The sequence below is a fragment of the Salvelinus namaycush genome, chromosome 24 (genome assembly GCF_016432855.1).
Source record: "Salvelinus namaycush isolate Seneca chromosome 24, SaNama_1.0, whole genome shotgun sequence".
Classification (NCBI taxonomy): domain Eukaryota; kingdom Metazoa; phylum Chordata; class Actinopteri; order Salmoniformes; family Salmonidae; genus Salvelinus; species Salvelinus namaycush.
The window spans coordinates 22,908,376-22,936,260 of NC_052330.1; the positions used below are offsets into that span (position 1 = coordinate 22,908,376).

Below are 27,885 nucleotides of genomic sequence, written 5' to 3' on the forward strand. Positions count from 1 at the left end.
GCTCTTCTGTTGGTTGTTGCTTCTAGTTGTATCTTCTATCCAGTTAGGTCAGGACTCAGAAGCAGTGTCAATTAGGCTATCTAGCGTGCTGTTGGCTAAACTAAACTTTCCTCTACACAACTGCCTCAGTCTCCACTCTCCTATTAGTTGAGTTGACTAAGATACCCATCAGTCCATCAGGTTTAGCCTAATCTCTTGGCTTCATACCCATCAGAGGGACACTCATCTCCTGCTCCTTCGCCAGAGTGAAGATGTCTCTCCAGGCTCCTCTCCTACCTGCAGTGGTCCTGTCTCTGGTTCTGGTTGTGTTGGCTCTGACAGGGCTGTCCCATGCCCAGCTCCAGCCCAAGGCTTCTGTCCTGGATTTCTCAGCCAGCCTGGGTAACCTCCTCCCCAGCCTCAGCCGTCCGGCCAACTCCAGCCGGATCTTCTACGGGGTAATGTTTGACGCTGGCAGCACTGGGACACGCATCCATGTCTACACCTTCATACAGAAAGACCCTGGTGAGTTATGTTAACATTCTGATGCTCCCAGATGTGTTACTGTATGCAATGTTGTGGTATTGAATTGCCCATTTATTAAACTAAATTAAATGTGTCTATTATTAGATGCTAATCAATGAACATTACACTGAATGCCCATCTTCATAAAACATCATTAATGTTTGCAAATTGTAGATTAAATGCTTATTGATTCGAGTGGATTTTGTAATTTCAAGTATTTCTTTATCTGTTGACTAATGGTTCATTTGTATATTTTGTCTGACAGAGGAGTTACCAGTGTTGGATAATGAGATGTTCCATTCCATCAATCCTGGTCTGTCAGCATACGCAGACATGCCTGAAATGGTGAGTACAGCAGTGGTTGTAATTGTCGACGCAGCAAGTGATATTCCAATATTCCCAAAACACTTCAAATAGATTTTACTCAAATTCATCATCATCATCACAACCACATTATCTCCCCAGGGTGGGTACACAGTGAGGCAGCTTCTGAAGGTGGCGAAGAAGACCGTCCCGCAGTTGGATTGGAAGATAACCCCACTGGTCCTGAAAGCTACAGCAGGACTCAGGCTGCTGCCCCCAGAGAAAGCCCAGGCTCTGCTGGAACAGGTACTGGCTAAGGCACTGCTATATCTGATAGGGGGCTAGTGTACAGCACTATTAAATCAAGTATGGCACTGCCGAAGGTGTTGACACTACATTCACTATTTCTGTTGTCATCTCTCCATCTTCCCACTCCACCCCTCAGGTGCAGGACGTGTTTGATGAATCTCCCTTCTTCATCCCAGACGACAGCGTCAGCATAATGGATGGTACAAATGAAGGTAACGTCTCGTCTCCCAATAACCCCCCCGTCAACCTCCAGTCAAACCTATTCATCAGCACTTTGGTTGCATGCTCCAACAGTGCTCTCCTCCTGATAGCATCAGTCACTGTTCTCCTTCTACAGCTTGCTGTGCTCTTTCTTTTTCATTGTGTTGGTTTTCCTGAGGCTATTTTACTAAATTACTGTAGATTACCCTGATCTGTTATGATGACGCTGTTGGAAAAAGAGGGTTGTTGTCATTAGAGGCAGTGTTGGTTACATCTCAAAAACGTGTAATTATGTGGTGAATGGATTTAGTGGCTTACCAAGCCTCGTGTGGTGTCATTGTGTAATTGATTTGTCAGCGTTTTGACCACGTCTCTCAAATGATAGCCCTCTCACACATGTAAAACGAATGCTTATGCATGTCAAACAAGTTGTGAGTTAAGTGCACTAAACTGCATTGTCAGATCAGTATTAACCCCACTTCAATTTAACTTTTTTGTTCTCATAGGAATTTTGGCGTGGGTTACTGTGAACTTTTTGACAGGTGAGACTTGTAACTTCTTGTCATAGTACATATTGTAATGCATTCTTGGTTAGACTAATCAATTATCAGGGTGTAGTGTTGGCCATATGTATATACACTACCGTTCAAAAGTTTGGGGTCACTTAGAAATGTCCTTGTTTTTGAAAGAAAAGCAATTTTTTGGGTCCATTAAATAACATCAAACTGATCAGAAATACAGTGTAGACATTGTTAATGTTGTAAATGACTATTGTAGCTGGAAACGGCAGATTTTTCGTGGAATATATACATAGGCGTACAGAGGCCCATTATCAGCAACCATCACTCCTGTGTTCCAATGTCACGTTGTGTTAGCTAATCCAAGTTTATCATTTTAAAAGGCTAATTGATCATTAGAAACCCCTTTTGAAATTATGTTAGCACAGCTGAAAACGGTTGTGCTGATTTAAAGAAGCAATAATAATCCTTCTTTAGACTAGTTGAGTATCTGGAGCTTAGAGTGTCTAGTCCTCAACTGGCAGCTTCATTAAATAGTACCCGCAAAACAGCAGTCTCAACGTCAGCAGTGAAGAGGCAACTCCGGGATGCTGGCCTTCTAGGCAGAGTTCCTCTGTCCAGTGTCTGTGTTCTTTTGCCCATCTTAATCTTTTATTTTTATTGGCCTGTCTGAGATATGGCTTTTTCTTTGCAACTCTGCCTAGAAGACCAGCATCCCAGAGTCACCTCTTCACTGTTGATGTTGAGACTGGTGTTTTGCAGGTACTATTTAATGAAGCTGCTAGTTGAGGACTTGTGAGGCATTTGTTTCTCAAACTAGACACTCTAATGTACTGGTCCTCTTGCTCAGTTGTGCACCAGGGCCTCCCACTCCTCTTTCTATTCTGGTTAGAGGCAGTTTGCACTGTTCTGTGAAGGGAGTAGTACACAGCGTTGTACGAGATCTTCAGTTTCTGGGCAATTTCTCGCATGGAATAGCCTTCATTTCTCAGAACAAGAATAGACTGACGAGTTTCAGAAGAAAGGCCTTTGTTTCTGGACATTTTGAGCCTGTAATCGAATCCACAAATGCTGATGCTCCAGATACTCAACTAGTCTAAAGAAGGATTATTATTGCTTCTTTAATCAGCACAACCGTGTTCAGCTGTGCTAACATAATTTCAAAAGGGTTTTCTAATGATCAATTAGCCTTTTAAAATTATAAACTTGGATTAGCTAACACAAAGTGACATTGGATCACAGGAGTGATGGTTGCTGATAATGGGCCTCTGTACGCCTATGTAGATATTCCATAAAAAATCTGCCGTTTCCAGCTACAATAGTCATTTACAACATTAACAATGTCTACACTGTATTTTTTTTATTTTATTTTTTTTTTTCTCCCCTTTTCTCCCCAATTTTCGTGGTATCCAATCGCTAGTAATTACTATCTTGTCTCATCGCTACAACTCCCGTACGGGCTCGGGAGAGACGAAGGTCGAAAGCCATGCGTCCTCCGAAGCACAACCCAACCAAGCCGCACTGCTTCTTTAACACAGCGCGCCTCCAACCCGGAAGCCAGCCGCACCAATGTGTCGGAGGAAACACCGTGCACCTGGCCCCCTTGGTTAGCGCGCACTGCGCCCGGCCCGCCACAGGAGTCGCTGGAGCGCGATGAGACAAGGATATCCCTACCGGCCAAACCCTCCCTAACCCGGACGACGCTAGCCCAATTGTGCGTCGCCCCACGGACCTCCCGCTCGCGGCCGGCTGCGACAGAGCCTGGGCGCGAACCCAGAGACTCTGGTGGCGCAGTTAGCACTGCGATGCAGTGCCCTAGACCACTGCGCCACCCGGGAGGCCCTACACTGTATTTCTGATCAATTTTATGTTATTTTAATGGACAAAAAAATTGCTTTTCTTTCAAAAACAAGGACATTTCTAAGTGACCCCAAACTTTTGAACGGCAGTATGTGTGTATATACGTACAGTGGGGAGAACAAGTATTTGATACACTGCCGATTTTTCAGGTTTTCCTACTTACAAAGCATGTAGAGGTCTGTAATTTGTATCATAGGTACACTTCAACTGTGAGAGACGGAATCTAAAACAAAAATACAGAAAATCACATTGTATGATTTTTAAGTAATTCATTTGCATTTTATTGTATGACATAAGTATTTGATACATCAGAAAAGCAGAACTTAATATTTGGTACAGAAACCTTTGTTTGCAATTACAGAGATCATACGTTTCCTGTAGTTCTTGACCAGGTTTGCACACACTGCAGCAGGGATTTTGGCCCACTCCTCCATACAGACCTTCTCCAGATCCTTCAGGTTTCGGGGCTGTCGCTGGGCAATACAGACTTTCAGCTCCCTCCAAAGATTCTCTATTGGGTTCAGGTCTGGAGACTGGCTAGGCCACTCCAGGACCTTGAGATGCTTCTTACGGAGCCACTCCTTAGTTGCCCTGGCTGTGTGTTTCGGGTCGTTGTCATGCTGTCCCAGCCACGACCCATCTTCAATGCTCTTACTGAGGGAAGGAGGTTGTTGGCCAAGATCTTGCGATACATGGCCCCATCCATCCTCCCCCCAATACGGTGCAGTCGTCCTGTCCCCTTTGCAGAAAAGCATCCCCAAAGAATGATGTTTCCACCTCCATGCTTCACGGTTGGGATGGTGTTCTTGGGGTTGTACTCATCCTTCTTCTTCCTCCAAACACGGCGAGTGGAGTTTAGACCAAAAAGCTCTATTTTTGCCTCATCAGACCACATGACCTTCTCCCATTCCTCCTCTGGATCATCCAGATGGTCATTGGCAAACTTCAGACGGGCCTGGACATGCGCTGGCTTGAGCAGGGGGACCTTGCGTGCGCTGCAGGATTTTCATCCATGACGGTGTAGTGTGTTACTAATGGTTTTCTTTGAGACTGTGGTGCCAGCTCTCTTCAGGTCATTGACCAGGTCCTGCCGTGTAGTTCTGGGCTGATCCCTCACCTTCCTCATGATCATTGATGCCCCACGAGGTGAGATCTTGCATGGAGCCCCAGACCGAGGGTGATTGACCGTCATCTTGAACTTCTTCCATTTTCTAATAATTGCGCCAACAGTTGTTGCCTTCTCACCAAGCTGCTTGCCTATTGTCCTGTAGCCCATCCCAGCCTTGTGCAGGTCTACAATTTTATCCCTGATGTCCTTACACAGCTCTCTAGTCTTGGCCATTGTGGAGAGGTTGGAGTCTGTTTGATTGAGTGTGTGGACAGGTGTCTTTTATACAGGTAACGAGTTCAAACAGGTGCAGTTAATACAGGTAATGAGTGGAGAACAGGAGGGCTTCTTAAAGAAAAACTAACAGGTCTGTGAGAGCCGGAATTCTTACTGGTTGGTAGGTGATCAAATACTTATGTCATGCAATAAAATGCAAATTAATTACTTAAAAATCATACAATGTGATTTTCTGTATTTTTGTTTTAGATTCCGTCTCTCACAGTTGAAGTGTACTAATGATAAAAATTACAGACCTCTACATGCTTTGTAAGTAGGAAAACCTGCAAAATTGGCAGTGTATCAAATACTTGTTCTCCCCACTGTATATACACATACATACATACATACATACATACATACATACATACATACATACATACATACATACATACATACATACATACATACATACATACATAAACTCAGAGACATCTGAAATGGCAATGGCAATTTTTATTTCTCATAAACCCTGGCTCTCCAGAAGATAACCTCAACTTGTACAACCAGAGTCGATATTGAGCAGGGTTTTATTCCTGAAAGGGACTCCTATCATCTTTCTCAGATCTCCACAGAGTGTTTCACCCCTCTGGATACAGATCCTGGGCTGTACCAAATCACAAGTGTGACTGATTCCTATCTCACCGTCTTCAGAGAGAACTTGTCAATAAAGTTGGTTCAAATGGGAAAATATTTTTTTTTAGGTCACCTCTATGCTGAGACCAGGAAGACAGTGGGGATTCTGGATCTGGGGGGTGGATCGACTCAAATCACTTTTCTACCCAAATCCAAGGTTAGGGTTCATTTGTACAAGCTGATTTATTTTCAATATTGTGCTTCTACACTATGTTGATACAGTGTTTATATTTGAATATGAATAATAAAATAATATATGCCATTTATCCAAAGCGACTTAGTCATGCATGCCTACATTTCATTTGCCAGGCACAAGATCAGTTAGACATACCTGCATTTCATTTTTTCTGGAAAGTGAATTACATTTGTTCACATTTATTTTTCCTGTGCAGAAAACCATTGTAAGTTCTCCTGCTGACTACATTGCCAGATTTGACATGTTCAACTCTACATATGACCTGTACACTCACAGGTAAACAATCTATATCCACTGATGCAGAAAGTATAAACAGTCACAAGTAATTGTTCTATATAACAAACCCGTAATAGTTTGTAAAAGTACTATCCAAATAACTATTAATTGATTGATTTGATTGACAGCTACCTGGGTAATGGACTGATGGCAGCCAGACTGGCAGCCCTAGGAGCACTGGGGGCAGAAGGTGATGGCTCGATACACTTTGATAGAAATTTAAAGGCAGTGTTCCCGCGTTAGCGGACACTGCGTTCACACACAGTAAACGCTGGGTATGTCGGCTCAATCGGAAATTACCTTTAAATTTAAATTGCGCTATAACGCTGAACTTCAGCAATACAGATTGAATCGAGCCCAAACATTCATTTACATATCATCAGCATGTTAGAATCCCCAATTCACACACAATATAGGTTTTAGAACATGCTTTTTACTTTTCAATGTTATTCATAGACCCCCATTCACCATTATTTTGTTACTTTACGCTACAGGGTTGGAGTGGAGAGTGTTCAAAAGCTCCTGTCTGCCCAAGAAGTTCAGAGAGGAGTGGCGCTTTGGAGGACTCACCTACACAGTCAGCGGGATACCTGATGGTGAGAGTCAACCAACTCACTGGATCTGCTAGAACTACCATCAAATATGTACTGTAGTAGAACAACCTTAATAATAATAGATCTGTTTTTTAGCAGACGCTTTTATCCAAAGCGATTTAGTCATGCGTGCATACATTTTACGTATGGTGTGCGTAAAATGTATCTTGGAACAGTTATTTGGGTGGTAACACAAAACGTAGCATGCTGAACTTGGTACCTCTCAAAGTGTCTTCCTATGCAGGGTACTAGGGTTTACCTGGAGTTGCTGTAAAGCAGTCTGTCACAAATGTGTATGAAAGTGCTATACAAATATATTGTATTGATTAAAAACTTGAGCTCATAACAGTATCCTGTTTCGGTCCCTGTCCCAGGTTATGCGGGATACAAGCTGTGTTACCAGGAGGTGTTGAAGGTAGTAAAGGGAATAGTTCACCAGCCCTATGAGTTGAAAGACACCAGTGTGTTCTACGCTTTCTCCTACTACTTTGACCGAGCCGTGGATGCAGGCCTTATTGGTGAGAACACACACACATACAACTTCTACTACAACCAAGCAGTGGACGCATTTGTAGCCCTGTTTATACCTGGTTCCGACAATCGTCCTTTGTCCTGATCTTGTAAACATTCTGATTGTGCCCACAATTTTAAACAGGTGTAGACGATTAAGACACATTGTGATCAGACCTTCCTGACCACCTCCGGAGGTAGTGAGGCACGCATTGTTATAATTGCAGTGTCTTTACATAGGTAAAGAAAGGTTGCCACATTTGGGAGAATGTCAGAAGAGCCCCGTAGGGTATATATTATATCTTCTCCAATTTACTAAAGTGTAGAAAGATCGGGACAGTAAAACTATTTAAGTCATCATTATCCCGCCCTCTACAAACATTGACAGGTTATACCATTGATTTATGACCTCAATATGTGTCTTAAAATAATGACTCACTCCTAGAAGGAGATTCATTCCCCTCCTCCCTCTCGGCAGGGAAAAATTACTAATTTCTGAAGTAACTGACTCAGACTCAGTGGTGTGATGAGTTCTAGATTGTTATTAGAGTGGTGTCCGTGGTCGTCGACTCGTCAGCGAGTAACATGATGAGAAAGGTTGCAGGCCCTATTAGTATGATGGAGATGTACTGTGTAGCCCTGCTCTCATTGTAATGAATGATGCAGTGTAATGACAGTGTTTCTGAAGGAAAGATTAACGACCCCCGTCGTTCCACTCTTTCAGATGGGACCCAAGGAGGAATGCTGGAGGTCAGAGACTTTAAGAAGGGAGCTAAAGAGGGTGAGAATGAGTTAAGTATGATGAGTAATGATATGCATAGCCAGAGATGGGCAAAAATGACAAAACACCATAAAGATTGATGTATCAAAATAAACAACAAAATACTTGTATTTTGAAATGAAAATAAAATACATGTACAGTTGAAGTCGGAAGTTTACATACACCTTAGCCAAATACATTCAAACTCAGTTTTTCACAATTTCTGACATTTAATCATAGTAAAAATTCCCTGTCTTGGGTCAGTTAGGATGTCCACTTTATTTTAAGAATGTAAAATGTCAGAATAATAGTAGAGAGAATTATTTATTTCAGCTTTTATTTTTTTTCATCACATTCCCAGTGGGTCAGAAGTTTACAGACACTCAATTAGTATTTGGTAGCATTGTCTGTAAATTGTTTAACTTGGGTCAAATGTTTCGGGTAGCCTTCCACAAGCTTCCCACAATAAGTTGGGTGAATTTCGGCTCATTCCTCCTGACAGAGCTGGCTTGTAGGCCTCCTTGCTCGCACACACTTTTTCAGTTCTGCCCACAAATTGTCTATAGGATTGAGGTCAGGGCTTTGTGATGGCCACTCCAATACCTTGACTTTGTTGTCCTTAAGCCATTTTGCCACAACTTTGGAAGTATGCTTGGGGTTGTCCATTGTTCATTTGGAAGACCCATTTGCGACCAAGCTTTAACTTCCTGACTGATGTCTTGAGATGTTGCTTCAATATATCCACAATTTTCCCTCCTCACGATGCCATCTATTTTGTGAAGTGCACCAGTCCCTCCTGCAGCAAAACACCCCCACAACATGATGCTGCCACCCACGTGCATCTCGGTTGGAATGGTGTTCTTCGGCTTGCAAGCCTCCCCCTTTTTCCTCCATACATAACGATGTTCATTATGGGCAAACAGTTATATTTTTGTTTTATCAGACCAGAGGACATTTCTCCAAAAAGTACGATCTTTGTCCTCATGTGCAGTTGCAAACCGTAGTCTGGCTGGCTGGCTTTTTTTGGAGCAGTGGCTTCTTCCTTGGTGAGCGGCCTTTAGGTTATGTCGATATAGGACTAATTTTACTGTGGCTATAGATACTTTTGTACCTGTTTCCTCCAGCATCTTCACAAGGTCCTTTGCTGTTGTTCTGGGATTGATATGCACTTTTCGCACCAAAGTACGTTCATCTCTAGGAGACCGAACACATCTCCTTCCTGAGCGGTATGACGGCTGCGTGGTCCCATGGTGTTTAAACTTGCGTACTATTGTTTGTACAGATGAACATGGTACTTTCAGGCGTTTGGAAATGACTCCCAAGGATGAACCAAATTGTGGAGGTCTACAATTTTTTTTTCTGAGGTCTTGGCTGATTTCTTTTGAATTTCCCATGATGTCAAGCAAAGAGGCACTGAGTTAGAAGGTAGGCCTTGAAATACATCCACAGGCACACCTCCAATTGACTCAAATGTTGTCAATTAGCTTATCAGAAGCTTCTGGAATTTTCCAAGCTGTTTAAAGGGACAGTCAACTTAGTGTATGTAAACTTCTGACCCACTGGAATTGTGATACAGTGAATTATAAGTGAAATAATCTGTCTGTAAACAATTGTTGGAAAAATGACCTGTGTCATGCACAAAGTAAATGTCCTAACCAACTTGCCAAAACTATAGTTTGTTAACAAGAAATTTGTGGAGTGGTTGAAAAACGAGTTTTAATGACTCCAACCGAAGTGTATGTAAACTTCCGACTTCAACTGTATTTTAAAATACATAAATACATTTGCAAGTAGCCGGCCCGAACAGCAACATTCTCAGTAACGTTTTACTTGATCTACCTTAGTTGAGTGCCCAGACTGTAAGTTACTCTGGATAAGTGTCTGCTAAATGACCAAAATGTATATGCAAAAAAATTATTAACATACCAAAATGAACTGCTTAGCACACTGGGTATTATTATTGGCCTTGTTTCATGGCGGATATCATTAGAATAATATTCTGCATGCTTTGCAATTGTTCATTTTTACATATACAATTCCTTTGAGTTAATTTAGACACTTGATGCCAACTCCAGGTGAAAGGGATCAACAAAATGGTCAACCGTTATGAAAAATGGGATAGAAAAATATTTTGTATTTTGAAAATACAAATGACAGCTCTCGAAAGTATCTTGTTACATAGCACATTGGAGTGTAGTTCAGCCCGATGTAATACAAATGACAAAATACTCAGAAGTAATTGAAATACATATTTCAAATACATGTAATAGAAATACTGCCCATAGCAATGGATTTATCATTACTGTGTTGGCCCCCCAGGTTTTCTGAGCAAAAAATAATTCAAAAACACACTGCACGCACTGCAATCTGGCAGATAAGTCCCGGCTGTGTGAATTGCCTCCCATTGAAATGAATGGACTTCTGGCAGAACGCATACATACAAGGCTTAGGACTTGTATAATGCCGGGAGCCGCCTGTGGATTTGACTGCTCAAACGCAGTTTCTTTCCCACACCATCAAAACAACAGCTATGCGGGTGTTGGCTAGTGCAGCTCTGATAGCGCAGTAAGGGCTAGATTCTATGCTTGAGAAGTCTTAATGGCTTACAGGTGTCTTCCTCTCGTTTCCCTTTACTGCACTGATCTGGCAATGGATTTCTGTTTCTTATTCCAGTGTGTAACAAGATGTCTAAGTACCGTCCTGTCAGCCCCTTCTTGTGTATGGACATGACCTACATCACCTGTCTGCTCAAAGATGGCTTCGGCTTCAAGGAGAACACTGTACTGCAGGTGAGACCGCCAAGTCATAATGGAATAGTCCTTTTGGCAATTCAGTAACGCAAAACCACACTTTTTAAAGCTAGCAACAAAGAAATAGTCAGACGAGATCTGTTAGACATTTTTACTTAAATAAATACAAAATAGCATGAGTGATTTGGTGTGTGTCTCCTTTCTCCAGCTGATTAAGAAGGTGAACAACGTTGAGACAAGCTGGGCCTTAGGTGCCACGTTCAAACACTTCCAGAACCTAAAGATCCACTGAGAGACATAAGCCACAGGGTTGGTTGGGCTGGTGGGATCACTGGTTTATCACTGGTTTACATGGTGCTCAACAAGAAATAGACTGAGGAATACTTGTTTTAAACTGATACGCCTTTGTGTCTTGTTGTAATGTTTTAAAGATATGCCATATTTGGATTTTACATTTGAGATGACATTACAATTGTTACAACTATTTTGTAACCCAACACATATGACTGGTACTATAGTTCAGTAGGTCTGTTGTTTTCATGTGACTGGCTGCTATACCGTAGCCTTGTATTATATACGTCTCTATTAAAGCACTGGGGGCTGAAACTCAACATAGTTGTGTTACTGTACAAATCTGGATATTTTGACCGTCTGATTTTGATTTTCATTAAAAAATTAGAAGCTGTTGTGTGTAGAGTGTGCTTGTGTTCCATATGCAGCTGTGCATTAACTGTGCCTTCGTTCCAATAGCAGCTTGTGAGTTTGAAACTGTTTCCTTAATGATTAGGGACTGAGTACATTTCTGTGGAGCACATTTAAAAGTACATTTTCAAATTGTTTTATGTAAGCTATTGAGTATTGCAGAAGTTCAGCTCCATAGTGCGATTGAAATGGTCATATGCAGCGTTTACCGAGAACGAAGTCTCAATGTGGAAACATTACCTTGAATTTCAAATCGCGCTTTAGTGCTTAACTTCAACGATAGGAATTGATTCGAGCTCTTGATTAATGTGAATTAAGCTAAAAAGCATCAGCCTTAATATTGTTTAGCAAAAGAAAGATCACTGCATTTTAGCCTTATCTGCACTCAGGCACGCTTACACAATTGATTTAGTATGTTGTTTAACAATGACAAACACAGGTAGCTAGCTATACATTGTTAATTAATAAAACATTATTTGTATACCTGTCTTTTTCTTTGGAAAGTCACCTGATAATTCCTTATATTTATAAACTACAGAAAACGTCTGTCTGTACAAGTTCTAGAACATTTTACACCGTCTTCTCATAAAACCCTCAGCAGCTAATTACATATCTACAGGGCTAAATCTGATCTTTTTTTCCATTAAAATGGTCTTTTGACCAATCACATCATTTCAGATCTTATCTGATTGGTCAAAAGACCAATTAGTGAAAAAAAAGATCAGAATTGGGCTGCCTGTCTTAACGCAGCCACAGTGAAGGATGCAGAGAGTACATGTAGAATTCTGCCTCAAATGCCTTTCCTGAAGTGTGAACAGAGATTTGCACAACAGCCTTGACTACAGCAAAGCCACCACATCCTCTGCGTACGTGTGGCTTGTCGTTGTCATGGTGACCAGGTCATGGGGTTGAGAGAGAACGACCACAGAGTCTGCCGAGCCTAAAACGAAGGGAAGAAGAAGAGATGAGTTAGAAGAGACAGAAGGCACAGGGGGGGTAATTAAATAACATGGCCATAGTTAGACTATATATATCCCCCTGTGGTTTTGGACGATGCCCTTGGTTTGAGTCCTGAAAAATATAACACCATCGCTAACTGTTAAAGAGTGCGAGATTCTGGCAAATAAATAATTTTTCTACTTACCCAGAGTCAGATGAACTCATGGATACAATTGGTATGTCTCTGCATCCAGTATGAAGGAAGTTCAGTTCTACACAGCTAGTGGTAGACTTCCAGTCATCGCGCTAACGCTAGTTATTATTAGCTCGCAAGCTAACTTCCATCATACTAGACAAACATAAAAATGGTATCCACGAGTTCATCTAAATCCACGTAAGTGGAAAAAACACATTGTTTTCCAGAATCTGGCATTTTTTAAAAATGTATTTCAGTTACAGTAAACAATGGTTGAAACACACTACATTGCACATGTGGTTTTATACATTCGATATACCATGGGATCATGCTTTTTGAACGAGGTAGGAATGTATATGCCCATACGAAAATAAACTTAAGTCTTACTTAATACAAAAAAAAATATTTAACATGGCGTGTCTTCAAAACAAAGTGTTTAATATTAGCCTGTCTTATTATAATTGTTCTAAGGTAGATCAATTAAATACAAAGCTTAGGTAGGCAGTTTACTGTAGAGGGAAATTGTAGTGTCTCTACATAGGTAAAGAAAGGTTGCCACATTCGGTAGAATTTGTCAGAAGAACCCCGTAGGGTATATTATATCTTCTGAAATGTAAGACATCTTTAATCCACACAAAATCAGAGGGAGGAGAGGGCGACTTCCACAGAAGTCAATTCAACCTTCTCGCCAACAAACTCACAAAGGCTACACAGTTAGATATGTATTTTGGTAGTCTTATAGTATCAGGTAATACCCCAAATAATGTTATGGAAGTAGGAGCAAAAGGCACTTGTAATAGTTTAGATGTGGTATCAAAGATGGCAGACCAATAGCTATGTAGAGAAGAACAGGACCAAAACATATGTATTAATGAAGCAGGAGCTTGCCGACACCTGTCGCTAACAAGGTGGACATCAGGATTGAGTTTTTTTAATTTGTTTTTATTTCACCTTTAGTTAACCAGGTAGGCTAGTTGAGAACAAGTTCGACAACTGCGACCTGACCAAGAATAAAGCAAAACAGTTCGACACATACAACACAGAGTTACACATGGAATAAACAAACATACAGTCAATAATACAGTAGAAAAAATCTCTATACAGTGTGTGCAAATGAGGTAAGATAAGGGAGGTAAGGCAATAAATAGGCCATGGTGGCGAAGTAATTACAACATACCAGTTAAACACTGGAGTGATTGATGTGCAGAAGATGAATGTGCAAGTGGAGATACTGGGGTGCAAAGGAGCAAGGTTAATAAATAAATACAGTATGGGGATGAGGTAGTTGGGTGGGCTATATTACAGATGGGCTATGTACAGGTGCAGTGATCTGTGAGCTGCTCTGACAGCTGGTGCTTAAAGCTAGTGAGGGAGATATGAGTCTCCAGCTTCAGTGATTTTTGCAGTTCGTTCCAGTCATTGGCAGCAGAGAACTGGAAGGAAAGGCGGCCAAAGGAAGAATTGGCTTTGGGGGTGACCAGTGAGATATACCTGCTGGAGCGCGTGCTACGGGTGGGTGCTGCTATGGTGACCAGTGAGCTGAGATAAGGCGGGGCTTTACCTAGCAGAGACTTGTAGATGACCTGAAGCCAGTGGGTTTGGCGACGAGTATGAAACGAGGGCCAGCCAACGAGAGCGTACAGGTCGCAATGGTGGGTAGTATATGGGGCTTTGGTGACAAAACGGGTGGCACTGTGATAGACTGCATCCAATTTGTTGAGTAGGGTATTGGAGGCTATTTTGTAAATGACATCGCCGAAGTCGAGGATCGGTAGGATGGTCAGTTTTACGAGGGCAACATCATTGATGTATGCAGAGAAGAGTCGGCCCGAGAATTGAACCCTGTGGCACCCCCATAGAGACTGCCAGAGGTCCAGACAACAGGCCCTCCGATTTGACACACAGAACTCTATCAGAGAAGTAGTTGGTGAACCAGGGGAGGCAGTCATTTGATAAGAATGTGGTCAAAAGCCTTGGCCAGGTCGATGAATACGGCTGCACAGTAATGTCTCTTATCGATGGTGGTTATATCATCGTTTAGGACCTTGAGCGTGGCTGAGGTGCACCCATAACCAGCTTTGAAACCAGATTGCATAGCGGAGAAGGTACGGTGGGATTCGAAATGGTCGGTAATCTGTTTGTTAACTTGGCTTTCGAAGACCTTAGAAAGGCAGGGTAGGATAGATATAGGTCTGTAGCAGTTTGGGTCTAGAGCGTCTCTCCCTTTGAAGAGGGGGATGATGGCGGTAGCTTTCCAATCTTTGGGGATCTCAGACAAAACGAGAGGTTGAACAGGCTAGTAGTAGGGGTTGCAACAATTTAGGCAGATCATTTTAGAAAGAAAAGGTTCATATTGTCTAGCCCGGCTGATTTGTAGGGGTCCAGATTTTGCAGCTTTCAGAACATCAGCTATCTGGATTTGGGTGAAGGAGAAATGGGGGAGACTTGGGCGAGTAGCTGTGGGGGGTGCCGGGCAGGTGACCGGGGTTGTGGTAACCAGGTGGAAAGCATGGCCAGCCGTAGAAAAATGCTTATTGAAATTCTCAATTCTAGTGGGTTTATCCGTGGTGACAGTCTTTCCTAGCCTCAGTACAGTGGGCAGCTGGGAGGAGATGCTCTTATTCTCCATGGACTTTACAGTGTCCCAGAACTTTTTTGAGTTTGTGCTACAGCATGCAAATTTCTGTTTGAAAAAGCTAGCCTTAGCTTTCCTAACTGCCTGTGTATATTGGTCCCTAACTTCCCTGAAAAGTCGCATATCCCGGGGGCTATTCGATGCTAATGCAGTACGCCACAGGATGTTTTTGTGCTGGTCAAAAGGCAGTCAGGTCTGGAGTGAACCAAGGGCTATATCTGTTCCTGGCTCAATTTTTTTTTTGAATGGAGCATGCTTATTTAAGATGGTGAGGAAGGCACTTTTAAAGAATAACCAGGCATCCTCTACTGACGGGATGAGGTCAATATCATTCCAGGATACCCCGGCCAGGTCGATTAGAAAGGCCTGCTCGCTGAAGTGTTTTAGGGAGAATTTGACAGTGATGAGGGGTGGTCGTTTGACCGCAGACCCATTACGGATGCAGGCAGTGATCGCTGAGATCTTGGTTGAAAACAGCAGAAATGTATTTGGAGGGCAGGTTGGTTAGGATGATATCTATGAGGTTGCCTGTGTTTACAGATTTGGGATTGTACCTGGTAGGTTCATTGATCATTTGTGTGAGATTGAGGGCATCAAGCTTAGATTGTAGGATGGCCGGGGTGTTAAGCATGTCCATGTTTAGGTCACCTAGCAGCACAAGCTCTGAAGATAGATGGGGGGCAATCAGTTCACATTTGATGTCCAGGGCACAGCTGGGAGCAGAGGGTGGTCTATAGCAAGCGGCAACGGTGAGAGACTTGTTTCTGGAAAGGTGGATTTTTAAAAGTAGAAGTTCAAATTGCTTGGGTACAGACCTGGATAGTAAGACAGAACTCTGCAGGCTAACTCCGCCCCCTTTGGCAGTTCTATCTTGGAGGAAAATGTTATAGTTAGGGATGGACATTTTAGGGTTTTTGGTGGTCTTCCTAAGCCAGGATTCAGACACGGTTAAGACATCCGGGTTGGCAGAGTGTGCTAAAGCAGTGAATAAAACAAACTTAGGGAGGAGGCTTCTAATGTTAACATGCATGAAACCAAGGCTTTTACGGTTACAGAAGTCAACAAATGAGAGCACCTGGGGAATAGGAGTGGAGCTAGGCACTGCAGGTCCTGGATTAACCTCTACATCACCAGAGGAACAGAGAAGGAGTAGGATAAGGGTACGGCTAAAGGCTATAAGAACTGGTCGTCTAGTACGTTCGGAACAGAGAGTAAAAGGAGCAGGTTTCTGGGCGCGATAGAATAGATTCAAGGCATAATGTACAGACAAAGGTATGGTAGGATGTGAGTACATTGGAGGTAAACCTAGGCATTGAGTGATGATGAGAGAGATATTGTCTCTAGAAACCAGGTGATGTCATCGCATATGTGGGAGGTGGAACTAAATGGTTGGTTAAGGCATATTGAGCAGGGCTAGAGGCTCTACAATGAAATAAAACAATAATCACTAACCAGAACAGTAATGGACAAGGCATATTGACATTATGGAGAGGCATGCGTAGCCAAGTGATCATAAGGGTCCAGTGAATGGTTGGGCTGGCTGGAGACTCGGCGATTCAGACAGCTAGCAGGCCGGGGCTAACAAGCTAGCAGAAGGGCCTTAGAGGAATGTCGCGACGGAGGAAAGTCTGTTTTAGCCTCCTAGTGCGGTTCCGTCGATAGACCAGTCATGATGGATTAGTAGGGTTCCGTGTAGCAGAGGGGTCCAGTCCAATTGGCAAATGAATCTATTCAGCTAACAGTCCAAAATGCTCTAGACAGCTAGCGGGCCGCAGCTAGCAGATGGGCATTCAGGGGACGTCGCAACGAAGGGGCCTGTTGAAAAAAAAAAACATTGGGCAGATTACGTCGGTAGTCCAGTCGTGATGGATAAGCAGGGCTTCGTGTGGTAAAAGGGGCCCAGGCCCATTGGCAAAATAGGAATAGTGGCACGAGAAATTGGCCAATGGACCCATTAGCTAACAGTCCGATATGCTCTAGACAGCTAGCGAGGCCGCGGCTAGCAGGCTAACAAATGGGAACTCAGGGGATGTTGCGACGTAGGAGCCAGTTGAGTAACCCCCTCGAGCAGATTACGTTGGTAGTCCAGTCGTGAAGAATCGGCGGGGTTCCGTACCCCATACCGGCAGTAAAAGGGGTCCAGGAGGGAGTGCCTGATGGACCTCTTCAGCTAGCCGGGAGATGGGCCTAGCATGGGCTAGCTCCAGGCTAATTGGTGCTTGCTTCGGGACAGAGTTTAGTCCAGTGAGTGTGGTGTAGGATGTTGCATTGGATCAAACCATGTTTGGCACAAATAGAAGAGGAGTGGACACGGTGCAGAATATCTTCCCATGTGTCATCAGTAAACTCAAACTTTATGTTCCCATAAAGTTTTAATAGCTGCGAATGAAGGATTGTGAAGAGAGTAAATTTGATCATAGCTATAAGAAATAATACCTTTTACTGCTGGGGATAGTTTGAAAAATGTATCAAATCAAATTTTATTTGTCACATGCACCAAATACAACAGTGAAATGCTTACTTACAAGCCCTAACCAACAAAGCAGTTAATAAAGAAAAATACCTACAAAAATAAGAAATAAAGTAACAAATTATTACGATAATTTATTCACTTTATTCGTTCAGGGCCGGAATATTGTTATTCTAACTTCCGCGACGCATATAAGGCCCTCCCCCGCCCTCTTTTTGGAAAAGCTGACCACGACTTCATTTTGTTGCTCCCAGCCTATAGACAGAGACTAAAACAGGAAGCTCCCACACTCAGGTCTGTTCAACGCTGGTCCGACCAATCTGATTCCACGCTTCAAGATTGCTTCGATCACGTGGATTAGGATATGTTCCACACTGCGTCAAACAACAACATTGACGAATACGCTGATTCGGTGAGCGAGTTTATTAGCAAGTGCATCGGCGATGTTGTACCCACATCAACTATTAAAACCTTCCCAAACTAGAAACCGTGGATTGATGGCAGCATTTGCACGAAACTGAAAGCGCGAACCACTGCTTTTAACCAGGGCAAGGTGACCGGAAACATGACCGAATACAAACAGTGTAGCTATTCCCTCCGCAAGGCAATCAAACAAGTTAGGCGTCAGTATAGAGACAAAGTAGTTGCAATTCAACAGCTCAGACACAAGAGGTATGTCGCAGGGTCTACAGTCAATCACGGATTACAAAAAGAAAACCAGCCCCGTCGCCGACCAGGATGTCTTGCTCCCAGACAGACTAAACAACTTCTTTGCTCGCTTTGAGGACAATACAGTGCCACTGACACGGCCCGCTACCAAAACCTGTGGACTCTCCTTCACTGCAGCCGACGTGAGTAAACAATTTAAACGTGTTAACCCTCGCAGGGCTGCAGGCCCAGACTGCATCCCCAGCCGCATCCTCAGAGCATGCGCAGACCAGCTGGCTGGTGTGTTTATGGACATATTCAATCAATCCTCATCCCAGTCTGCTGTTCCCACATGCTTCAAGAGGGCCACCATTGTTCCTGTTCCCAAGAAAGCTAAGGTAACTGAGCTAAACGACTACCGCCCCGTAGCACTCACTTCCATCATCTTGAAGTGCTTTGAGAGACTAGTTAAGGACCATATCACCTCCACCCTACCTGACACCCTAGACCCACTCCAATAGGTACACAGACGACGCAATCGCAACCACACTGCCCTAACCCATCTGGACAAGAGGAATACCTATGTGAGAGTGCTGTTCATCGACTACAGCTCGGCATTTAACACCATAGTACCCTCCAAACTCGTCATCAAGCTCGAGACCCTGGGTCTCGACCCCGCCCTGTGCAACTGGGTACTGGACTTCCTGACGGGCTGCCCCCAGGTGGTGAGGGTAGGTAACAACATCTCCACCCCGCTGATCCTCAACACTGGGGCCCCACAAGGGTGCGTTCTGAGCCTTCTCCTGTACTCCCTGTTCACCCATGACTGCGTGGACATGCACGCCTCCAACTCAATCATCAAGATTGCAGACAACACTACAGTGGTAGGCTTGATTACCAACAACGACGAGACGGCCTACAGGGAGGAGGTGAGGGCCCTCGGAGTGTGGTGTCAGGAAAATAACCTCACACTCAACAAAACAAAAGGAGATGATAGTGGACTTCAGGAAACAGCAGAGGGAGCACCCCCCTATCCACATCGACGGGACAGTAGGAGAGGGTAGTAAGTTAAGTTCCTCGGCGTACACATCACGGACAAACTGAATTGGTCCACCCACACAGACAGCGTGGTGAAGAAGGCGCAGCAGCGCCTCAATTCGGCTTGTCACCAAAAGCACTCAAACTTTTACAGATGCACAATCGAGAGCATCCTGTCGGGCTGTATCACCGCCTGGTACGGCAACTGCTCCGCCCACAACCGTAAGGCTCTCCAGAGGGTAGTGAGGTCTGCACAACGCATCACCGGGGGCAAACTACCTGCCCTCCAGGACACCTACACCACCCGATGTCACAGGAAGGCCATAAAGATCATCAAGGACAACAACCACCCGAGCCACTGCCTGTTCACCCCGCTATCATCCAGAAGGCGAGGTCTGTACAGGTGCATCAAAGCAGGGACCGAGAGACTGAAAAACAGCTTCTATCTCAAGGCCATCAGACTGTTAAACAGCCACCACTAACATTGAGTGGCTGCTGCCAACATACTGACTCAACTCCAGCCACTTTAATAATGGAAAAATGTATCTTATCTGCCTAATTCCGGGATTTGTGGAACAGTGAAGAGTCAGATTATGTTGTTTCGGAAATGAAGCAAGGCAATATAAGTAAAGTTGTAGACTAGACTGAGGTTTAAAATAACAGAAATATGACCGTTTACTCAATTAGCGGCTGTGCTAGCTTGCTGATGAAAGTTTGGTAACTGAATGCAGGCTTCACATGTCAAGTCGCATTTACATCGACTATATCCTTTTTTAACTTTTACGAAGAGAGATGAAAAACCTTGCTTCGGATATTCTGCCGACCAAGGTAACCAAAACTGTGTCAGGAGCAGACAAATATGCCCGCCACTCCAATTGGAAATCTTTCAGGAAAATCCAAGGCTTTGCTGCGGCCTACTTTAGCAATCCTCCATTCAGCAATTCACTGCCATTATTACCGTTCGGAAGAGCAACGAGATATGAAACTATGTCAACAATACTTAGTAAGGCGAAATTAAACAATGAATTAAACTGCTCTAAAATAAATAAAGGTTGTCGCAAGTTGCAGGACCATCGGGAAATGTGTGTTACGTCATTCGTGTCCCCAGAAATCCCCACACTATCCCTTTAAGAGTATTGGGATTGAACTGTATTAAGCATTCAACGGTAAAGTCTACACCAGTTGATTATGGGCATTTGACAAATAAATGTGATTTATTGGGGTTTTGCATTTGTGAAACGTTTTGTATGACTGTGAATGTCTACCTTGTTCTCGCAGCATGGCGTGGTGTACGTTCATGGGCTCCACCCCCGTAGTCATGGTGACCATATTGTCGTCAGGTGACCCGTCAGCCTCCAGCAAACTGCTGTGTGTCAGAGCCTCGCCTGTCAATCACACAGAGGTGCCATACTGTTCATTACAGAGGTGTGTGTGTGTGTGTTATATCGAACATTCCAAATGGAAGACAACGAGCCGGTTATACATAGACACACACAGGTAAACTCCAAGGCTCCGGCTGAATTAGGTGTAGTGTGTTGGGTTGGAATTGGAGGAAAAGCCTATACATCCTGTAATGCTTGTAACCAGGGTTGGTGACCATTGGCGTAATTTGTGTGTCACTGTGTTACCTGTTTCTCTGCCCTCGTTCCCCAGCACCTCCTCTCCGTGTCTCTTCCTCATGTGGACGTTCCTGCTGCCGCTCTGAGAGAACGTCTTTCCACAGACACCACACTGGTGGGGTTTCTCTCCTAGAACACATTCATACACAGGGACACTTATCACTGTCTCCAATGGCACCATATTCCCTATAAAGTGCACTACTTTTGAGCACAAGGCCATTGGGCTCAGATAAAAAAAAAAGAGTGCACTATATAGGGAATAGGGTACCATTTGAGACGCATCCAGTGACAAACTGAAGCTAAAGTTATCTAACTGACTGTTACCACAATTACATTTTTAAACTGTGCTCGTGGACAGTATGAACTCGACTTCTACATATTCAGTTGTTGTTATACCGGTAGTTAACAAAGCAACCTAGCTGTTGTCATTTCACTACGTATAGAATGAAAAGTTGAAACTGTGTTTAAATGCTAGTACAGGGGTGGGCAACCCTTTTCCTGGAGTGCCACAGGCACCACACCTGACCAACTGAGCTAATTGATCAGTTCAGTGATTGCCTAAATTCAACACACCTGGTCTTCCAGGTCTGTTAAAAACATGAAGTGCCTGCGGCCCTCCAGGACCAAGGTTGCCTACCCCTGTCCTAGTAGGTCAATTCAGATTTTATGAACCTATCTGTGGGTGTGGTGTTCTCACCTGAGTGGACGAGCATGTGTTTGCGTAGACTGGAGTACTCTGCAAAGGAACGACCACAGCCATCTGCTTCACACAGGAAAGGCTTCTCACCTATAGACAACACACACACCAATTAAAGATCACACGCTAGAAGGTACATATTAAGGCTTCTCAAATGTAGACAACACACATTAATGATAACACTTTCTCACAGAGAAAGCATTATACCACTCTCCTACACTAAGCACATATCTTCCCACAGCACTGAAAACACCTGAAACATATGAAAGACATTCACTTTACTTCTATGCTCTACTACAGGATACAGAGCAGACTAAAACAGATGTCGCTCCGGTGTATGTGCTCTACTGCTGTGTACCTCTAAGTGTGTGTCACTGTCCCCACCTGTGTGTGTGCGTTTGTGGTTCTTGAGGTTTCCTGCAGTGGTGAACTTCTTGCCACAGTTCTTCTCCTTGCAGAAAAAAGGCTTGTCTCCGTTGTGAGTTCTCATGTGGACCTGAAGACGCTGCAGCACGTAGAAACTTTTCCCACAGCCCTCCGCCCCACACCGGAACATACGGTCGTTCCTGACACACACACACACACACACATTAACATTTGAGGTGATATTTGAGTGTGTGTGTGTGTGTGTGTGTGTGTGTGTGTACCTGTGTGTTTTGAGGTGGTATTTGAGGTGAGCAGGCCAGGTGAAGGTTCTATAGCAGCCCTCAAAGGAGCAGCGGAGGTTCTGTTTAGACGAAAGCGTACGATTGGTCCTCGCCGGCTGCTCTCTCTTCACACCCTCCAACGGAAAGCTGGGCAGGTGGTCACCTAGGCAACAGAAACAGAGAGGGGATGTGATATCATAAACAGAAGTCTTCCTGTTATATAGTCAGTATCAGCTAAATGTCACACCTGCTCTTCAGTCAGTGATCCGTTTGTGGCAATAAACTACCATTAAAGTCAATTTACACACCCCCATTAAAGTCAATTTACCCACCCCCATTAAAGTCAATTTACCCACCCCCATTAAAGTCAATTTACCCATCACCATTAAAAAGTCAATTTACCCACCACCATTAAAGTCAGTGACATTACTGTTGCAGCCGTTCCCAGCCCTGGCGTCCTGGCTAGCCTTGGCATCTTTAGCTAGCTGTGCACGCGTTGCTGCTATGAGGCTGTCGTGTGCCAACTCCTGTACCCGCAGGTACCAGGGGGCAGTGCCATCCACACAACAGTCCCCGGACGAGATCACCTCCTCTTCCTCCTCCTCTGTCCCGTCTGCTGAAAAGATTAGTGGCTCAGAGGAGGCTGCTAGGCCTGGAGAGAGAGGGAGAAAGGGAGGAGAGGACGAGGGGGAGAAACAGAAAAGGAGAGGTGAAGGGAGAGGGAGACAAGGAGGGAGAGAGTTTGTCAGGGCATGATGAAGTGTCCTTGTCAATTTATCTCAGCCCTAAAATGTAAAGAAAACAAGATCATAAGACAATAAATGTGATAATTTTCCCAGCAGAGACAGAGTCTGCCACAGACAGTGTGCAGAGGAGATGATAACACTTGTCGATGTATTTGCAAAGCTGCTTTGTCACATCACAGTACAGATAACCGTTAAATAAAGAATTCATTTCAATACATATATTCACATTACAGCACAACAATCAGACATGCCCTGAAGGAAGGGCAGTGTAGAAATATAGTTGATAGAACTGTTAAGTGTTACATAACAGTGCCTTCAGAAAGTATTCACACTCCTTGACATTTTCCACATTTTATTGTATTACAGCCTGAATTTAAAATGAATGAAATTGAGATTTTTGGTCACTGGCCTACACACAATACCTCATAATATCAAAGTGGAATTATGTTTTACAAATTAATTGAGAAAAAAGAAAGCTGCACACTGCTCTTGCTAGTATCACTGCTCTTTATTAAGCTTTATGTATCGGCCTCATGGCCTTCGCCAGAGCTTTTAAAAAATAAAGGCCTTGAGGCCGACACAAAGCTTATTAAAGAGCAGTGATACTAGCAAGAGCAGTGTGCAGGTTTCTTTCTCTCTCTCATGTTATTACACTGTTACCATGCACGTGCAACAAAGACAGCTCAGATGTGCAAGTGCCTTTTGAATTTGTCAAATTAATTAAAAATTAAAAGCTGAGATGTCTTGAGTCAATAAGTATTCAATCCCTTTGTTATGGCAAGCCTAAAGAAGTTAAGGAGTAAAAATGTGCTTAACAAGTCACATAATAAGTTGCATGGACTCACTCTGTGCGCAATAATAGTGTTTAACATGATTTTTGAATGACTACCTCCTGTTCGTACCCCACACAGTCAAGCAGTAAATTTATAACACAGGTTCAACCAAAGACCAGGGAGGTTTTCCAGTGCCTCGCAAAGGCTACCTATTGATAGATGGGTAAAAATTTAAATAAAGCAGACACTGAATATACCTTTGAGCATGGTGAAGTTATTAATTACACTTTGGATGATGTATCAATACACCCAGTCACTACAGAGATACAGGCGTCCTTCCCAACTCAGTTGTCGAAGAGGAAGGAAACCACTCAGGGACACCATGAGGCCAATGCTGACTTTATAACAGTTACAGAGTTTAATGGCTGTGATAGGAGAAAACTGAGGATGGATCAACAACAACGTAGTTACTCCACAATAATAACCTAATTGACAGAGTGAAAAGAAGGAAGCCTGTACAGAATATAAACATGCATCCTGTTTGCAACGAGGCACTAAAGTAATACTGTAAAAAATGTGGCAAATTCATTCACTTTTTGTCTTGAATACAAAGTGTTATGTTTGGGGAAAATCCAATACAACACATTACTCAGTACCACTCTCCACATTTTCAAACAGTGGTGGCTGCATCATGTTATGGGTATGCTTGTAATCATTAAGGAATGGGGAGCTAAATGGAGCTAAGCACAGGCAAAATCCTAGAGGAAAAGCTGGTTCAGTCTGCTTTCCACCAGACACTGGGAGATTAATTCACCTTTCAGCAGAACAATAACCTAAAACACAAAACCAAATCTACACTGGAGTTTCTTACCAAGAAGACAGTGAATGTTCCTACGGGTCCGAGTTAGACTTTTGACTTAAATCTGCTTGAAAATGTGGCAAGATCTGAAAATGGTTGTCTAGCAATATATCAACAACCAATTTGACAGAGCTTGAATATTTTTAAAATAATATTGGGCAAATATTGCACAATCCAGGTGTGTAAAGATCTTAGAGACTTAGCCAGAAAGACACAGCTATAATCACTGCCAAAGGTGTGTCTACAAAGTATTGAGGGGTGTGAATAGTTATGTAAATGAGATAGACTGACCAGGTGAAAGCTATGATCCCCTATTGATGTCACTTGTTAAAGTCACTTGTTAAATCCACTTCAAATCAGTGCACTTTTTAACTCTGCATTGTTGGAGAAGGGCTCGTAAGTAAGCCTTTCACAGTGAAGTCTACACCTGTTGTACTCGGCGCATGGGACCAATAAAATGGTATTTAATATGGTTGCTTGGGCCCTGCGTCTCCGTACCTTTGGCGAGGTTGAGGAGGACGTAGGAGCTGCTCTCTGACCGCTGCAGGTCATGGAGGACAGGAGATGGGCTGGGGGGTGTGTGAGGGCTGCGGGGATGGGGGTTGGGGTGCACCTCCATGGGGCTCTGCACTGCTCCCCCAAACTCTGACAGGGACAGAGACCTCGTTGACACATGGCTGAGACCACCCTCTGGGGAACCAATCACAGATTACATTAGTGGAGTGATTAGTTGGCTAGAGAACCAATGAGAGAGTAGGTTCTTAGAGAGATTTAGTCCAAGTAGCAATATAGAATCTGAAAAACACAAGGTTATTGTATGGCAGATTGTCTATGATGATTTTCAGTCATTGTCTGTGATGATTGCTGGCTGTCTGACCTGTCAGGGCCAGCTGTGTGCACAGGGAGCTATCTGCAGGGGCCAGCAGGGGAAGGCAGGTGTGTTTGGGATCAGAGTCCTCCAGACCCTGCCCCAGAGGGATGGAAGCGTTCTGGACAAACTGAACCAGCAGCTGCAGAGGAGAGAGGAAGCAAGATAATTCATCAAACAGTTCTGTAGCTAAGGGTGGATCTGTATGTGCAAATGGAAGACCACAAATACATACTACTATGTATTAGTGTTGGCAGGTGAACAATGTGGAGCGCTTACCTCGGGTTTGGAGTCAAGCTCATCTGAAAGCATGGATTACGCCTTGAGAGATCTGTAGGGATAAATCACACTTTCCATTACTGAGTAAAATTAGCTGTTAACTGAGATATCCTATTAGAGTGGGGGTGAGAATAATCATCTCGGTTTCATCAGCATCCAGTGTTTCCCATTCATTAAGTCATAGTCAACCTAAATAGACTAGCTAACTATATGACTTGTTGAAACTAGCAACCAACATTTCAACAAAATATACGAAGTATATTAATTAGCAACTGAGCTGTTAGTCCGTTAGCTCAGTGTTAATCACACAACAAGCTTTGCATAGTTGCAGGTATCTCTGTAAATTACCGAGTTAGATGGCTAACTTGTACAGCTTCTAGTTATGTTTAACTAATGCAGCATCAATAAAGATGGCCGCCTAGCTAGCAAGACAACACCTCCGCTGTTCTCTCCAAAAAGGGTGGGTATAATGTGTTACGTTCCAACAGGAATCTGTTACAAACACGTCGTAAATAACAAGGTTGCCAACAAACAACGCATACAAAGTTGTATAGCAGCATAATAAGATACCAGGTAAGGGTAGGGAGTGGGCTATTTCATTACGTTTTTCACTAACCACGTTTATTCCGAAAAATGTCTGTCCTCACTCTGGTAGCCTATGGACAAACATTAAAAATAAGCTATGTGGTGAGTTGATGCCTATTCGCTAGCTAGTTAGCTAAGTTAGGTGAATTGATCATGTTACTTTGTATGCGTTATTTGTTGGCAACCTTGTAACGTTACTTTACAAAGTTTTGGAAACAGATTCCTGTTGGAACGTTCCACAAATTATACCCACCCATACAAAAATGAACAAATGTCACCCGCTACAATATAGTACCTTTGTGTTACTGGCCAACATTCATTTCCATCTCAGCTAAAAAGGTCGATTGAAAACTGTGGCTAGTTAGATAGCCGGCGAGTTTGTTGTTAGCGTTTGATTTGTTGCCGTTAATAGCATGTTAGCTTCTTATGCCAAAACAAAGCTTCTCAACAGTCAGTATATGTCACACATATACACTTTAATCAAACCACAAAGATAAATTACTTACGAAATATTAATTTATACGCTTTACCTTGTTTTCTTATTTGTACATAGAAATGTGGTAGACCCCAGTTCTACGGGAATACTTGAGGGACAAAACTGGTACTTCCGGGTTTCGTTGCTAAAATATAAACGCAAGTAGCTTTTGATTACTGACATCTGCTGGTTCTTGTGTGGTAACATCAGCTGTTATAAATACTGTAGCTACTATACTCTCCCTTCGTCAGTAGGGGTCGGTATAATTCTCAATTTCCAGAGAAAAGTACGTGCTAACTGTGTTCGTCTGCTTTCTATTTTACTCTGTGATGCTCGAGTTTTTGCATCGCAGTAGTAGCCACCGAGAAATACATTATTTCTAACAAATACAACTAAATTAATAAAAAAGATCAGGTTTCGATGTCTTGCTACGGCAGCGGCTACTCACAGGCGCTATCCCACTACTGGATGGCACGGGGGCTTTTGACCTGCTTCGTTTCAGACCTGGGCCGGTGCATCCCTCCTTGATCGACCTGGTGGCCCCGGGCTCCCCAAGGAGCACTATATCGGTACCGAACTTAGTGTGGACACCCGCTCGACATAGCACGCTACAGCCCAGAGCTCAGCTCACTCGATCCGCCAACCTTAGCCTCCCAGAGACTTGGAATACAGGCACGCGCCACCGCGACCGGCGAGGAATTTAGTTGCAGGTAAAGGTGATAAAGGGCATGTGGCGTCATTTCGAATGAAGTTTAGGCTACAGTCCTTTTATTTGCAATGTCAATGGGAAGAACTAAAAAAAGATGCTGACTAGCTAGTAAGAAATTAAATAAATAGTGGAAGTGGAGCCTACAGGAAAAAACACACTTGTAACTGACAATGAGTTTGAAATATAATTTTTTTAAACAT

At 43.4% G+C, this 27,885-nt stretch overlaps 2 protein-coding genes across 5 annotated transcripts; one reads left to right on the forward strand and one right to left on the reverse strand.

Annotated features, from left to right (window-relative positions):
* The first annotated feature begins 251 nt into the window (after nucleotides 1–251).
* LOC120019357 (ectonucleoside triphosphate diphosphohydrolase 5-like) lies at nucleotides 252–11,468 on the forward strand. The gene is made up of 13 exons (XM_038962648.1): nucleotides 252–504; nucleotides 770–849; nucleotides 970–1,113; nucleotides 1,253–1,328; nucleotides 1,824–1,859; nucleotides 5,784–5,872; nucleotides 6,108–6,187; nucleotides 6,316–6,377; nucleotides 6,682–6,783; nucleotides 7,155–7,298; nucleotides 8,015–8,071; nucleotides 10,724–10,839; nucleotides 11,009–11,468. The coding sequence occupies exons 1-13, from the start codon at nucleotides 252–254 to the stop codon at nucleotides 11,090–11,092; spliced, it is 1,323 nt and encodes a 440-aa protein (XP_038818576.1). The 3' UTR covers nucleotides 11,093–11,468.
* LOC120019093 (zinc finger protein 410-like) lies at nucleotides 10,937–27,091 on the reverse strand. 4 transcript variants are annotated; one of them, XM_038962345.1, is made up of 11 exons: nucleotides 27,032–27,091; nucleotides 25,917–25,968; nucleotides 25,647–25,779; nucleotides 25,268–25,459; nucleotides 22,822–23,043; nucleotides 22,392–22,554; nucleotides 22,129–22,310; nucleotides 21,745–21,834; nucleotides 21,057–21,176; nucleotides 20,694–20,813; nucleotides 10,937–12,442 (listed from the first exon to the last, which is right to left on the reverse strand). In XM_038962345.1, exons 2-11 carry the CDS (start codon nucleotides 25,947–25,949, stop codon nucleotides 12,342–12,344), a joined length of 1,356 nt encoding a protein of 451 aa, XP_038818273.1. In that variant the 5' UTR covers nucleotides 25,950–25,968; nucleotides 27,032–27,091; the 3' UTR covers nucleotides 10,937–12,341. The 4 variants fall into 4 exon arrangements, with proteins under 4 accessions (XP_038818273.1, XP_038818271.1, XP_038818272.1 ...); XM_038962343.1 differs by having other exon boundaries at nucleotides 22,798–23,043; XM_038962344.1 differs by having other exon boundaries at nucleotides 22,798–23,043; nucleotides 27,008–27,089.
* Between the last annotated feature and the right edge of the window lie 794 nt (nucleotides 27,092–27,885).

What these genes read in the sequence shown, in the direction of transcription:
- LOC120019357 (XM_038962648.1), top strand. Translation starts at nt 252, where the DNA reads ATGTCTCTCCAGGCTCCTCTCCTACCTGCAGTGGTCCTGTCTCTGGTT. An exon ending in AGTCAGCGGGATACCTGATG is followed by an intron (nt 6,784 to 7,154) that starts GTGAGAGTCAAC and finishes TCCCTGTCCCAG; the next exon opens with GTTATGCGGGATACAAGCTG. An exon ending in AGGAGAACACTGTACTGCAG is followed by an intron (nt 10,840 to 11,008) that starts GTGAGACCGCCA and finishes TCCTTTCTCCAG; the next exon opens with CTGATTAAGAAGGTGAACAA.
- LOC120019093 (XM_038962343.1), bottom strand. Translation starts at nt 25,949, where the DNA reads ATGCTTTCAGATGAGCTTGACTCCAAACCCGAG. An exon ending in AGCTTGACTCCAAACCCGAG is followed by an intron (nt 25,780 to 25,916) that starts GTAAGCGCTCCA and finishes TCTCCTCTGCAG; the next exon opens with CTGCTGGTTCAGTTTGTCCA. An exon ending in CACACAGCTGGCCCTGACAG is followed by an intron (nt 25,460 to 25,646) that starts GTCAGACAGCCA and finishes TTGGTTCCCCAG; the next exon opens with AGGGTGGTCTCAGCCATGTG.